Below are 14,943 nucleotides of genomic sequence, written 5' to 3' on the forward strand. Positions count from 1 at the left end.
TAGTTAAAAATTCGGTGTGGCGACATCTGTCGGTATTTTAAGAAATTATTAATAATATATATAAAAAAAATAAATTATTTATGAATTTTTAATAATCGCGAATTTATTTAATTACGCGATTTTTAAATAATAATAATAATTTAATTAAAAAACCCTCTAATTACGAGGTTAATTAATATTTAATTAAATTATTAAATCGTAGCTAGTTAATTTAATTTTAAAAAGTTAGTATTCGGGCGCCTTAATTTGACGAATAATTAAAACATTGGCGGATTGAGATACCGCGAACTACGGTTTGAAGAACCGCCCGTTGTTATTGTTTTTCCGGATTGCTTATTATCTCCGTCATTGAACAATCAAGGACACATTCATCAAGGTCTGTTTCCAGATGCCCTTTTAAAATTCGCACCAAAACAACTATCGGAATATAAACAATTTAAACGGCGACCTAAAAAAATACTTTGCATTCAAACATTGAAAATTTCCAGGTAAGGCTATTTTTGTTGATCTTTTTCTTCTTTCCAACCTCAAAACAATGTCTTTGAAGTAAAAATAATGTTTTTGAGAAATATCCTTGAACTTGTGTGTAGTTAAATGACGTCAACCACCTACATCATATGTTTTTTGTACCAATGGAAAATGTAAAAGTGAAGTGAAGTCTTCTAAGTCTTCCTTTCTGGTCGATACTCGCCATGGCTAAGGTACAATTACTATTGCTGGCTCTCTTCTTTCAACCTTTCAGCAGCTTTGCCTGTCACTATAGTAAACTGAGTTACAGGCACACCATGTGCATTTACAATCCGCGTGCTTGTCCAAATAGTCAATTGTTGAGTAAGTATATTTAAATTTATAAATTTTAATTTAAAGCAATTGCTCTAAGAGCAATTTGTTCTTAGAGAGTGGTGGCCTTACACATAAGGATAAAGCTCTCATCGTGAGGATTCACAACAGCATCCGCTCTTCGGTGGCCGGCGGATGGGTTTCGGGCCTTCCTCCTGCATCGAACATGAGAGTGATGGTGAGTCGACAGTATTTTTTCTTATAATTTGTATTAGTTTGTAGAAATAATATTTAATATCTTTCTAGATGTGGGATAATGAACTGGCACAGATAGCTCAGAGATGGGCAGATCAATGCACTGAAGGACATGATCAATATAGAAATACAAGTTTGTTATATTTATATATTTTTTTATACGTAATTTAAAAAAATTTTAATTTGTTATATTTTAATTAAGGAAGGTTTTCGGTGGGTCAGAATGTGGCTCTACAATGGACCTATGGTCATAGAGATCTGAAATGGAAAGACAGACCTGATTGGAATTCTAGCATAAACTTATGGGCGAAAGAACTAGCTCAATTTGGATTTCCTAGAAGCTACATAAATCCATTTCATTTTGATGGTAATGTTGGCCATTATACTCAAGTAAGTGCTCTTTTTTCATTATTATTAATTAGATATATATTACATTTTGATAGAAAATATAGGGATTCTTCTCTTTCTTAATAGATGATATGGGGAAGTACATACACAATTGGTTGTGGTTATGCATATTATAAACATCCATATAAAGGTTATACTAAAATATATGTTTGTAACTATGGCCCTGGGTGAGTAATATTCATTTTAAGTTTCTTTTAGTTCGATAACCTTAATAATAATAAAACTTTCAGAGGAAATATCATTGGAGGAAAGATGTATGAAGAATCGAGAGGAGGAAAAAAGTGCACAAATCCTAAATTGATACTTTCTAAACAATATAGCGGGCTTTGCGGTAAGTTAAAACGTGTTAATAAAAATAAACTTTCAGTAGCTTTCTAAGAAATTAACTTTCAAAAACAAATATTACTGAAAACTTTTGTTGTAATTTAAATGCTGTGTAAACAATTTTGCAGATGTTCAAATATTTGCATAAAACTAGAATATTTTTACTTTAGATGATATACGAAGTTTTTTAATTTTAAAAATATTTTTTTAGAAATAAAACTAATACTATTATTAACATAGCATTTTGCATTTCATTTTATAAACTTTATCTTACTTTTATTCATTCAAATATTTTTCTACGGCAGAAAAACGTTCTTTGTATAAGAGAATGAAAATCCATCGTAAGAGTTCTAAATCGACAGCAGGACGAAGGAAGCAGAGAAAAACAAGAGTAAGAACAAAGCAACTACTTTGAATCAAAAATGAATCTTTAAATTATTTGTACCTAGCCATGAAAAGTTAGAGAAGAATTTGTAATTTTGCATGTTTTAATTGCAAAAAAATATTAAATAATCTAATATAAACATCTGTTAAAGTAATTTTAGAATTCTAAATGTATTAACATGTAAATGGTTAATTTTAAAAATAAAATTGTTATAAATGTAGTATTTAAAATTATTTCTCAACAAAATACAAATGATATATACATATATATACTCTATTTATTTCTGTACATTTTTATACAGGATTTTACATTAACAGAACCTTTGTGTTATATAAACTTTTGGAAAAAATCATCTTTAATTGGAATGCATGTTATATATTAAAAAATTATATTAAAATAGTAAAATTTTTTACATTTTATATGAGTATTGTCAATTTTGTTATCTATCAACAAACTTTGTTAACTTTAAAACAATCTCAGATTTTCCTATTTAAATTTGACATAATTTCAAATAATTTTAACAATTAAAATGCATTAATTAGGGCAACAATATTTATAAATATATCAAAATATTTTTATATTTTTATATATATATATTAAATTTACAATAAAAATACATCAAAATTTTAAACATTAATAACTTTTAATAAAAAAATAATTAGTGCATACTCTTAATTTATAAGAAAACAAGAGAGAGAAAATTGTAAAGCAGTTACAAAATTTATATTAAAAACAATGCTGGAATGTTCTGTAAATCATAAAATAAAGTAAACAAAAAATGGAATTTAACATTTAAAATGATTTATTGTACATATCAAAATATCTGAAAATAAAAATATTGTACATTAAATTATGTTCAGATGTAAATCGTTAAGAGTAATTGAATGAGATCAATAATGTCACTAGATTTGTGAGCAATAATTTCAACTATTTCTAAACATTTTAAGAATTCTAAGTAGATATGTTGATTGATCTTATTAGATTCATTCACTACCCATAACTATTCTCGAAAACAATAAGTTTAGTCGAATAGTCAATTATTGAAACTTGTAACTAGACAAAATGCAATTTATATTGATATATAAAAAACAAAATTTTAACAATTTTATGATAATTCAAATTCGAATATTAAAATGCTTCAACAATATTTTTATAATAATGTGGCACTTTTTAACAGTAAATTTTTGAACAAATATGTACATTTCTCTTATTTACACAAAGGTTCTGACTTAATGCAATTCTTTGAATTCCTGTTAACTAATTTAACATTATCAGGAATGCATTCTCTTCGATATTTAACTTCATTTATTAACTTAGTGGAAGTTTACTTTGATATTTTGGTAAAAACAGACCAAATTTTGATTCGATTCCGGAGAGAGTCGAGAGTGCTAAACGATAACCGCCAACGTGATCCGAATTGTGTGAACGGATGTCACCAGCTTGTAGAGGTATCTTTGTCTGAGAACCAGTTGGTCGACTATTAAGAAAATAAAATTAAAATTAATAATAATTACATATACATAAATTTGGTGATATTTTAAAACATTAAAAAAGTAATGTGTTCAAAGCTTCTCTTTCAATTTAACAAAACAAATAAGAATTATTTGTTAATTTGCCAAAATATATGATTCTGACATTAAATAATAATTTTTACAAAAATTTCACTTACCTTCCACCAAAATCAATATAAAATAATCTCTGAAGAATTTCATAAGTTAGTAAAGTAAATCCAAACTGAGGAGCAGAACGAAAGACTCTTGCTAGAAAAATAACAATTATGTAAATTGGTTTATTAATTTGTATTAATTTATTTAAATAATTTATAAGTACATAAACTTTAGAAAAATAATTTTAATGTGCTATCATCTCCCGAGAAGCTTGTGACTTAGTAAATTATAAATGACTTTTAATTTAATAAAATCAATCTTTACTGTCAAATTATATTTAGCCAAGGTTTCTCTGAAAATAATTCTTTAATTGTGAAGTTTATTGAGCTTTCTCTAAATAATTAATTGATATCAAATGCTAATAACCTTTGTTATTATGTACAGGAAAATTACAGAATTGAATTTATACATGTCATATGCTTAAAATAGAAAACTTAAGTATAACTTAAAATGATATATTGTGTTGAAATAAAAACTTGTTGAGTAAAGATTAGTTTATTTTCTCAGAACATGAAACAAAAACAATTTCCAAACTGCAGTTTTGTTCTACAAATGCATCAGCTAAAACACTATTATTTCTATTAATTAATGAAATCCATTAAACAAATCTAATTAGTAAATACTTCATCAAGTAAACATTTTATTATAACAACGATTACAAAATAATGCAAAATAAGAGAAGAGAGAATTTGTTTGTCACCTTTTAAAAACTTGTTTAGTTTATTTTATGCAAGTTTCTAATCTCTATAAGTCATATTATTACAACAATTAATGTCTTCATTACAAGTGAATAAAACACATTTCTTTATTTTCAAAGTTAAGAAAGAACAATATAAATTTTTTAAAAATTCATATTAAATAAATGCAACTGGTAATAGTTAACAACATTAATTAATCAGAGATAAATTTTACTTTCAGTAACTTCATATGTGGAGAATTTTCAACAATATCAAAAGCTTCAAATTAGATATATTTAATACTCATAAGATATTTTATCATCTGAATATTTGAAATAAGATCCTTCTTACAACTGTATGAATTTAACAAAACTTACTGATGTTTGCCTGCTGAGAGAAATAAAAAAATGTGTGGTATATAATCTAATTCATTTCATGTATCAAAATAATTTAACCAATGCCAAAAAGATTTGATAAATATAAATGCTATAACTTTGCTTTAAAAAATATTCCATTAACAATGAAACCTGTTTTTTCACTTGTTTTGTAAATATATTTTTATAAAAATATTAAAATAAATTAAATTATTTTTTTATCATTTGTGTGAATGAAAACTTAAAATTTTATATTCCTAAATGGTTTGTAATGAGAAATCAAATTATCTTAATGAAATAATAATCTTAAGCTAGTTGAAGAAAATCAAATGCTTGTTTATCCTTAGCAATAAATGCAATAAATGTGTGAGAAAAAAATAAATAATATCTAGCTTAAAAACACATTAAATACTAAAAATTTATTTTTGTAGAAATAAAAATGAGAGCATTCATTGATTAAAAATTTACCAATAAATTATTAAAAACTATCATGAATTTGCATAATACCTCTCATATAAATATATAAATCTCAGAAAAAAAGGACTAAGAATATTTTAATTATTGGTTCTTTTGTTATCTGCTTACCAGGTCCTCCTTTCCAAAAAGCTCGTCCACCTTCCTCCCTCCATATTTTTCTCATAGCATCAAGAACACCACTATAAGTAGTTTGTCCTTCTCTTGCTTGGACTTGCAGACGAGTTTTAATGACATCTGCTGGAGTACAAAGATAAGCTGCTGGTACACCTATATAAAAAATAAAGTTGATAACAATATGAAATAACTTCCAATTTGTAAAAAATAATTGTTAAATTTTAATAAATTAAAACATTAAAACCTATTTATTTAATTGTGTTCATTTTATGCTGTTTTAGTTTTATAATTGGAATTTATCCATTTAAAATAAATAACTCATGTTGAGATGAATTAATTTTTTATTAAACAAATAAAAGTACCAGTGATAGACACAACAGTCAATACTTGGTTATAATTCCATTCAATTATATACAGGCATAACCTAGCTTACACCCATCACATGATAAAACAAACTGAGGATACGACAGTCATATATTTCTACACCTAATTTGATCCAAGTTAGCTATCCCCACCAATACGACACTTTGTTCGTTCCAGGTGTTTATCTGGTTTTTATGTCCAGATGTCAGGTGAAGACCAAAAATGTCTGGGTTTTAAGAAAATTTTGCAAATTGTCAATAATCAATTATTTTTTAATGATATAGCTGATTTTATAACTGGGTGGACATAAACAATCTGATAATTTAATTAGTTGGTCATTTATAATAACATTCCACAGTAGATAGTTCCAGTCAAGATAATGAGTCTTGAAGACAGCCTTTATTTAGGGAGAAGGTTTTTTAACAAAGCCCAATTTAAGCTCAGCTGTTCTGTCTTTTAAGAAATCCTTGAGCAAGTAGAAAATATTTTGTGGTACTTTGGTATCTGGTAAGTTTTATAAAGTTGGGGCCATCACATATTATCAAATGTGCCTTTGATATTTAGAAATATTAACAGAGACATCAACATCTTCTTTCCTTGTTGTAGAGTATCAAACAATTTAACAAGGGAATGCTGGAGTATGAAACCATATTGGTCATTGTTGAAGTTTTCCATGAGGTAATAATAATAAAAAACATGATACAATTACTGTTTGATAGAATACATTATCTATGTAACCTGGGTATGCCTGTATCTTGTACATGACAGCACAAAGATATTTTAAATATTTTATTAAATAAAATAATATTAATAAAAATTTGAAAGTTTAAATTATTTTCAAGTTATGAAATTACTATCTTTTAAATTTTTAAGTTGTACCTGCAATACAAGCAGAAAGTAGTAAAGAACCAGGACCATTGTGGCCATCTTCATTTGCAAATAAAAGCTTGGCATGAGCATATGTTGGAAAATAAATACCAGAAAATGGAATATCTCTCAAAAAGCAAGCACGAGATCCCTAAATTATAAAGTTTAAAACATGTTAAAATTAATAAATAAAAGAAATAGTAAAAATCTTTCAAACAGTAAGTATACCTTATACAAACCCCTAAAACCGAGATCTTTTATCACACTCCAAGCACGTACTTTGCTACCTCCTACAATTTCACCAGCTACTTGCAAACGTATTTTAATAATTTCCAAAGGATTAGTAAACATAACTTGTGAACCACCAGCCTACAGAATAAAAGTTTCATTACTGAATTAAAAATATAATGAAATTCAATATATTACATGCAAAGTAAATCAGTCAATAAACTAAACCAAATTTATTTTTAATTATAAAATTCAATTATTTGTTTAAAAAAAAATATATAGTAATTACAAGATGTATAAAATAATCAGTGTTTCTGATCAATAATTTTAAACTGAAAATTTTAATTAATTTTTTAAGAAATGTCTATAAATTATGTGATGATTAAAGAAATTTTAAGAACAGTTTCCAAAATGATTAGAAACAATTTTATATTTTAAATTAATTTATGTATATTTAATATGACAATCTTGTCATAATATGCATTAATTGCCACTGTCTCTCCAAGAACAATAAAAACAAAATTGAAGACAATAAAAAATGCCTTTATTTAATAATATTCTCTTTTATAGATTATAAAATTTAAGCCCTCTTCAGTTAAAAAATTTATAGCAATAGTCTTAGAGAAAACACTTCTCTGACATTACAGATTACAACAACTTCTGTAATGTCAGAGAAGTGTTGTTTCTTTTTAACTTTTTAACTGAAGAGGGCTTAAATTTGATAAAGCAAAAATGCATTTTGATAATCTATAAAAGAGAATATTGTTAAATAAAGGCATTTTTGTTGTCTTCAATTTTGTTTTTATTGTCCTCGGATAGACAGTGGCAATTGATGCATATTATGACAGATTGTCATATTAAATATATGTAAATTAATTTAAAATATTTAGTAGCCACCCTGTAAATATAAGGTAACTTTATTATTTGTCTTATTTATTCTATTTTAAGATAATTTTATGTAAAGCGAGTAACAAAATATACTTGAATACAACAAAGTCTAAGTCTAACACCAAAAAGAAAGCTAACTAAACCAAAAATTTGAAATATAAAATTTTAATTAGCCATTTAATGTAAGAATGGCCTTTTAAACATGGTTCTAATGATTTAAATAATTTATTAATGTTTTTTTCAGATTTTATTTTCATTTGCAAATAAAAATTTCAATACCTTAATTATACTGTTACTTTATTAAACGTTTTAACCACTCAATTTTAAAATTTAGATGTTGACTATTTTAATTTTTAGTCAAACTTATCATTAAATAACTATTTCTTTAAATCTGATTCTATTGCTGACACATGATAGCTAATTGAAAACTATTAATTTTAATATTGCAGTTGCAAATAATGCAAAATATTTAAAACATACAGAAAGATTTATTAATCAAATTTTAAACAAACTGTTAAAAAATGTAATATAACTGTCAGATGATCAACTATCTTCTAACAATTTAATTCTTAAAAATAACTAGGGATATTTCCAAATATGACTATCTTTCATTAAAACTAAATTAGAACTAATCAGACTAGTTCAGGAACAAACATTCCAAATGACAATGAATAACTGCATACAAAATTAGTCAATTACAATAAACATTTTATTCAATTGAACTTGAAAGGAAATTTAAATATTAATAAATTTAAATATTTTTATTTTAACTGATAATTTAACATTCCCGAATGCATTGTTATTTCAAATGATGTTAATACAGTATATATCATAATATTTGCTTAAATACAAGCTAATTGGGCTGCAATTTGAAAAAATTGTAGATCTATAAATTCCCACTGTCATCCATCTATCTGTCCATCTTTCCTTCCTTAATCTTGAGAATGGAGTTAGATATATAAAAAACGAGACCAGATATGGAAAGTTTAGGGGCAGGAGGTCCTGGTTAACTATATAAAACCTTCCGATGCAAACCATCATGTTATTTCAATTCAAAATTTTCCCCTGAAAAGTGTTAGATAGATGCTGGTAGGAATATCATTAAAGGAAAAGTATTATGTCAGGGACAAACCAATATTAATTTGAGGTGGAGAGCATATATTTTAAATTAAAACTTTCAGCTTGGAATTCTGACAATGTCACAATAAATAATTGCTCATTTTAAGAGACTTGTTAAATGAAATTAAAATATTTTATGACATTTGCTGTAAAAATTCTTCATCTATAACTCCAATGCAATGTTTAAATGTGATACCTAAAATTAAGACTTTATTTTCAAATCTGTATACAGACTTAAGAATCTTATTAACTCTTCTAATTGCTACTGCTTCTATTCTCTGCAGAGGTAGAATGAAGTTTTCTAAGTTAAAATTAATAATAAATTACCTAAGAACTTCATGACTGAAGAGAGATGGTCTAATTTAACATTACTGTCTTTCTATGCAAAACAAAGTTATCATGATATAAATTAATGACTTTACAGAACAAAGGACAAGGAAAGTAAATTTTATGAAATAACTTGGCAGCATTGCTCTCGCTTGCCCATGAGCTTTGTTCACTTGTGACAATTTTGAGACAATCCATCAATTCCTGGTGCTGCTGTTTCTATTTTTTTTTTGTGACAGGAAAAAAAACATTGTACTTCATTGTAAATTTTCAGATAATAAGCATACAAGTTTTTATTTTATTAATATCTAATCATCAGCTTACTATTATTAATAGCATCTGAAAAAATTTTACTTCATAATTTTATAAAAATAGATTTCTGCCAAACCTAAATGGCATATGAAACAGAAAAGTAAGGCTATCTTTAAATGTGATTAGATGTTTTTAGTAACAACAACTTTTGCCTCAGGTCCCACAAACTCTAGGGGACAGCTGTTTGCACAGCAGAAACTTTACTTCTTCAATCTGAAATAAGCATACATTTCTAAAATATATTTTCATTAAAAACTTTAAATTATTTTTTATTTTTAAAATGCAAATAAAAATTTGCGCATCTTAAATTATAGATATTGCATTGCAGTATATTATTACTCATTTTAAATATTCAAATTTTAAAATTATCATAATAAATATAGTAATAAAAAATTGTATAAAATATAATTTAGGTAAGAGTGTTTATCATCAAAAAACAAAAATTATCATTAAAAACATAGTTTTATTTGCATAAACAATTGTCAATCTTACATTATGTACCCATGGTGTAATTTTAAACTATACCAGCATCTATACAATTACAAAAAAAAATTTTTTTTGTAACATTTTCTTAACTGAATGCTCACAAGGAGACGACAAAATTTATTTCTATGATTAATAACATTTCTGCTAATGTGAAGAGATAGATCTAATATAACTGATATCAAATTATATTCAATAAAATCATATTTCATTAGCTATTCAAATAGTTTCTATTATCTTCAATACGAAAAAGACTATTAATATACAGTAATTTATGAATAAAAAAATAACAGTATTCAGCTAATGAAGTGAGAAAAATAAAAAGCATCAATTAAAAATTGTTTGAAACAATTCTTTTTATGGTTAGCAGTTCATCAATGCAAAAATTAACTCACTTCTCTATTTTAATAATCATGGAAAATATCAAAACTAGTTTTCTATTGAAATATATTAAAAATTTATTATTATAAAAATCTTTATAACAGTTTTTGAAAGATAAATGGTAGCATAACCAGGGAGCAGATCCTATACCCCCTTAGCTTTGTAAATCAATAAATGAAGAAAAAAAGAAAATAGGTACTGTACAGGAAAAAGATTTCAAATGTAACAATGCATATGTATATATACATACATACATACATTATACCTAAGAGTTTATAATCCACATCATCCACAGTGCTACTGATTGTTACATCAACAGTGATATATAGGTTTGCATGTTCTACTTTACAGCCCCCAATATCAGTTCTAGTTACACTACTGATAAGAAATAATCTAGCATTTTTAAACCCATTTAGTAGTTTTTTATCATCTCTGTTTATTTATTAAACATGTGCTAATTTAGTTAGCAAATTATTCGATAATAGATATCAATAATGGTTCAACCATTTGTAATAAATTAACATAGTTTTAATTAAAATAAGCTTGTATTCCAGCAAATATAGATAAAAATGAATCAATAATGGCAGAATTATCACAACTTTATTCATTTCATAATTTATGTAGTTAACAACTACAGAAATTACGTAATCTTATCAAGCGCCATCTATGACAAGAAATGTAACTATTTTGGCACTAAAATTTTTATTACTCATAAAAAAAATCCAATTTCTTTCTAACATTTCTGTGAAAACCACATCATCTTAATGTAAATAGTTTTTGAGTTATTAATTTTTTAAAATTTCTGTGACTTTTGAATCACCCTGTAGTTAATTGGGGCCCCTAAGCTTTCCATATCTGGTCTTGATTTTCATCCATCTAACTCTGTTCTTGAGATTAAGGAAGGAACAGACAGATAGACAACAGTGAGAATTTATAGGTTTAAAATTTTTTCAAATTGCAACTCAATAAACATTAATTAAATTTTTGAGATTTCAAATTATTTTATTGCATCTACTCTTGATCAAATTCAAAATAATCTGTGGTCATTAATATATAAGCAATATTTAAAATTTTATTAAGATATAAAAAAATAATATTAGCAAATGATATGCATCTGAATCTTTAAACTAATAGGAGGAAAAACAAACAGTTCTAGATTTGGTCCCTAGATTGTTTTAGATATTCTTTATTTCTTGTTTAGTATCTTCTATTCTATCATTGCTGTTTTTGTGGTATGTGATCTCTAAACAAATACTTATAGCATGTTGGAATGTCTTTATTTAACTTGTAAGTAGTTTTCTTTTACTTTCAATCCACTCTAGAGTTTTATGTACTGTTAAAGAACCTGTAGAAGTTATTGTAATGAGATACAATAAACATACCAGTTACGACAGGCTGTTTGATATAAAACATATTTATTATTCAATAAAACAATAAATGTATGCTGAAATTAAAAATATAAGTACACACATTACTTCATGATTTTAATAGTAAATTAGTGTATGAAATACTTGGTAAGTGATTTTGTACCTTATTAAGCTGTATATGAACTCTTGTTTAAACTTAGACACGTTGGTCTATGGAACTCTAATATAGTTTTTGAAAATAGTTTGCCTGTACTAAAAAAATAGTTATCTAAACATTCCATCTAATTGTTGTGAACCTCAATGATCATCTGCCTCCGACAAAATCAAGGCTTATCCTTTCATGATGTGCCACAGAATCCACCTATGCACATTTACGCTAAGAATTAAATCTTCCAAGAAATCAAGCAAGTACTCAAAAATATGCAGACAACAATCTGAAGACAAGGACTTCAGTGTAATAGGTATGTAGGTTCCACTTGCTGTTTCTCTCCTTGTAAAGTTATGAATGCATACAATAATTGAAGCTGTTTTCACATTTAAAATGAAAAAGAAGCTGTTAAAAAATGGGCAACCTGCCCTCCAGGTATCTTCCAAAAAGAAATTTAATGTTACCCCCAACAGAGCATCAGCAATAGTTTTCAAAATAAATTTTCCTTAATTAGCTTCAAGGTAACTAATTCGTAAATCATATAACTATTTCTGGTGAAACAAGTCAGGAGGTCACGAAACATGCTTTACATGATTTCACCCTATTGTAATCAGTATGTTTATTGTATGTCATCACAGTAACTGCTACAGGTTTTTAAACAGTACTTAGAATTTTGTAGATTAAAGATAAAAAAAAATCACTTACAAGTTAGAAGACTTTCCAACATGTTGTAGGTACCTGTTAGAGATCAAACACTGCAAAACAGCAATGACAGAATAGAAGACACTAAACAGGAAGTGAAGCATATCTAGACCACCACCTAGTGACCAAATCTAGAACTGTTTTTCCTTCTATTGAAGATAAAATTATTAAACTGGAATAGAGAACTGAGAAATCTATAATTTTCTAAACATATACATATAGTATATAAAAATCTAGCTGTTTAAATATGAAAGAAATCCTGAAACTTATTTTTCTCTCAAAATATTAGAGAAAACTAAATTGCATAAATAATAATAATAATGATAGTACATAATTTATAGATAAATCTTTAAAACTTATACATAAATGTTAATCACACAATACACGCACATATTTTATTTATTATAGTTTGAGTATTAAACTAATTAAATGTTTAATCTGTAAAAACAATACAGCTAACTTAAACCTACTGCATATACCATCTATTCAAATGCAGATTTTGAAACATCTGAAATGACGTTGAAATAATGGATAATAATTGCACATCCCTGTGTAAGTATGTGTATTTTACTACACATGTACTTACAGCAGCACTTTCCTTTTTTTCCTGCCTATTACTTCATTGATGAAAAATGTCCATTTCCCTGTGAGAAACATTGTTTAGCACAATATGGCAAAACAGCTAATTGTAAACAAAAACATTTTGGTTTTGTTTTCTTAAATATTTAACAATTAAAAATTATATATAAATTATTTTATTCTAATTAAATAATTTTTAAATGTCATTTAAAAATCAAATAAAATTATAAAAATACAAAAACCTATTTAAGTTGGCATGAATTTGTAAGTTATCGCATTACATCAAGTATTTATTAGATGTTATCCTATACTTGATATAATGTATAATAAATCACTAAATTCTAGAATACCTCAGAGATTCACTGAAAGTTTTATCATGTATAAAAAATAATATTCCATTAATTATAAATATCTTCCTTTCATATCGGCAACTGTTAAATATGAAATTAAGCTGTATTATTATTTACTCATTTATTTTCAATAAAATATTTATATTTTGTGCTAAACTTCTAATCAAATATAATTACTACTATAGAAATAAAATTTTTGTATTTTTAATAAATTGATAAATAATATACAAATATTTATATGAAGTAAAATATTTTTTATATAAAACATTTTATAGTAAAAAAAAATGTTTTCAGTAAGTATGAAATTATAATGATTACTGCTTAAGTTTTGATATAAAAATTTATTTTTTTATTGAATAATGCATTTTTTGTATAAAATACTTCTTGTTCCAATTATCTTATATTTGTAGTTTTTGCAAGTGCAATCATATACAAAGTTTAATTATCATTAAGTGCACAAATAAAATCTGTCAAATATACAAAATTATTATATTTTATCATCAAATCTTTCAAATATTTCTTCTAGTTTTGTGCTTGGATCTTAAGATGAAGTAGAACTCAAAAAAACATTTAGTGCAGAAGTTTTGACTCTTATATAAACAAATTTTTGTGGATCGAAATATATATATATATGAAATATTTTAAGAACATCAGATTTATGATTATTACATTATTACTTTTAACTAAACACAATCATAATTTCACTGTCAAATATAAGACTATTACTCTGAAATAAAAGCTATTGCTTATACAAAAAGATTTTTAGGACTTTTTGAAGAAATATGTAAAATATCTGAACTGTCATTGCAATATTTAAATTTTTAATTTATAAAACTAGTTATTTAGATCTGACATAGAAATTTATGGCATAATTCAAGTTATTAAACATTATAAAATAAATCTGTAAATAGTTTAATAAATTCTTACAAACTACTTACAGATTGAGAAACTTCCTGTGATCTCTAAGGTTAAATATTGAAAATTAAATTTCATTACTATAACATTTCATATAGCATAAATAATTTTTAAAATAAAATAATAATTGTTACATAAAAGAAATTTTAAAATCAAAAAGTCCTCATACATTCAAGAAAAATTCCTGTTTATTTTAACTGTTACAAATATCTGAAAAAAATTCTTAAAATAAAATTGTATACTGAAAGGAAGTATACATATAACGTTGGAATTTAATTCAATATATCATACTATAATTAGTGATCTGATGTACAATAATCAATCATTTAACATGCCTTTTAAAATATGTTGATCGATTTTATTTTCTTCTTAATTCATAAAACTATAGATTATTCTTATTCATGCCAAGAAATGTTTACTACTATGACTGCTTTTGTTGCTATCATAATACAG

General features: G+C 25.4%; 2 protein-coding genes across 4 annotated transcripts in view; one reads left to right on the forward strand and one right to left on the reverse strand.

Moving 5' to 3' along the window:
- Positions 1-368: 368 nt before the first annotated feature.
- Positions 369-2,372, forward strand: LOC136985207 (venom allergen 5-like). The gene is made up of 8 exons (XM_067282439.1): positions 369-488; positions 591-831; positions 897-1,018; positions 1,087-1,168; positions 1,238-1,425; positions 1,510-1,610; positions 1,674-1,774; positions 2,073-2,372. Exons 2-8 carry the CDS (start codon positions 693-695, stop codon positions 2,180-2,182), a joined length of 843 nt encoding a protein of 280 aa, XP_067138540.1. The 5' UTR covers positions 369-488; positions 591-692; the 3' UTR covers positions 2,183-2,372.
- A 35-nt stretch (positions 2,373-2,407) lies between these two features.
- The window catches only part of LOC136985186 (calcium-binding mitochondrial carrier protein Aralar1-like), a 56,659-nt gene continuing 44,123 nt past the window's right edge, over positions 2,408-14,943 (reverse strand). For all 3 annotated transcript variants that reach the window (XM_067282400.1, XM_067282402.1, XM_067282401.1), the window contains 5 exons: positions 6,920-7,060; positions 6,704-6,842; positions 5,456-5,614; positions 3,822-3,912; positions 2,408-3,629 (listed from right to left, as the gene is read on the reverse strand). In XM_067282400.1, the coding sequence (XP_067138501.1) occupies positions 3,461-3,629; positions 3,822-3,912; positions 5,456-5,614; positions 6,704-6,842; positions 6,920-7,060 (699 nt within the window). In that variant the 3' untranslated portion in view covers positions 2,408-3,460. The remainder of the gene's footprint in view (positions 3,630-3,821; positions 3,913-5,455; positions 5,615-6,703; positions 6,843-6,919; positions 7,061-14,943) is intronic.

Source organism: Centruroides vittatus, unplaced genomic scaffold (assembly GCF_030686945.1).
Source record: "Centruroides vittatus isolate TY-2023 unplaced genomic scaffold, ASM3068694v2 contig_955, whole genome shotgun sequence".
NCBI lineage: Eukaryota > Metazoa > Arthropoda > Arachnida > Scorpiones > Buthidae > Centruroides > Centruroides vittatus.

What these genes read in the sequence shown, in the direction of transcription:
- LOC136985207 (XM_067282439.1), top strand. Translation starts at nt 693, where the DNA reads ATGGCTAAGGTACAATTACTATTGCTGGCTCTCTTCTTTCAACCTTTC. An exon ending in TCCAAATAGTCAATTGTTGA is followed by an intron (nt 832 to 896) that starts GTAAGTATATTT and finishes ATTTGTTCTTAG; the next exon opens with AGAGTGGTGGCCTTACACAT. An exon ending in ACAATATAGCGGGCTTTGCG is followed by an intron (nt 1,775 to 2,072) that starts GTAAGTTAAAAC and finishes TTTCTACGGCAG; the next exon opens with AAAAACGTTCTTTGTATAAG.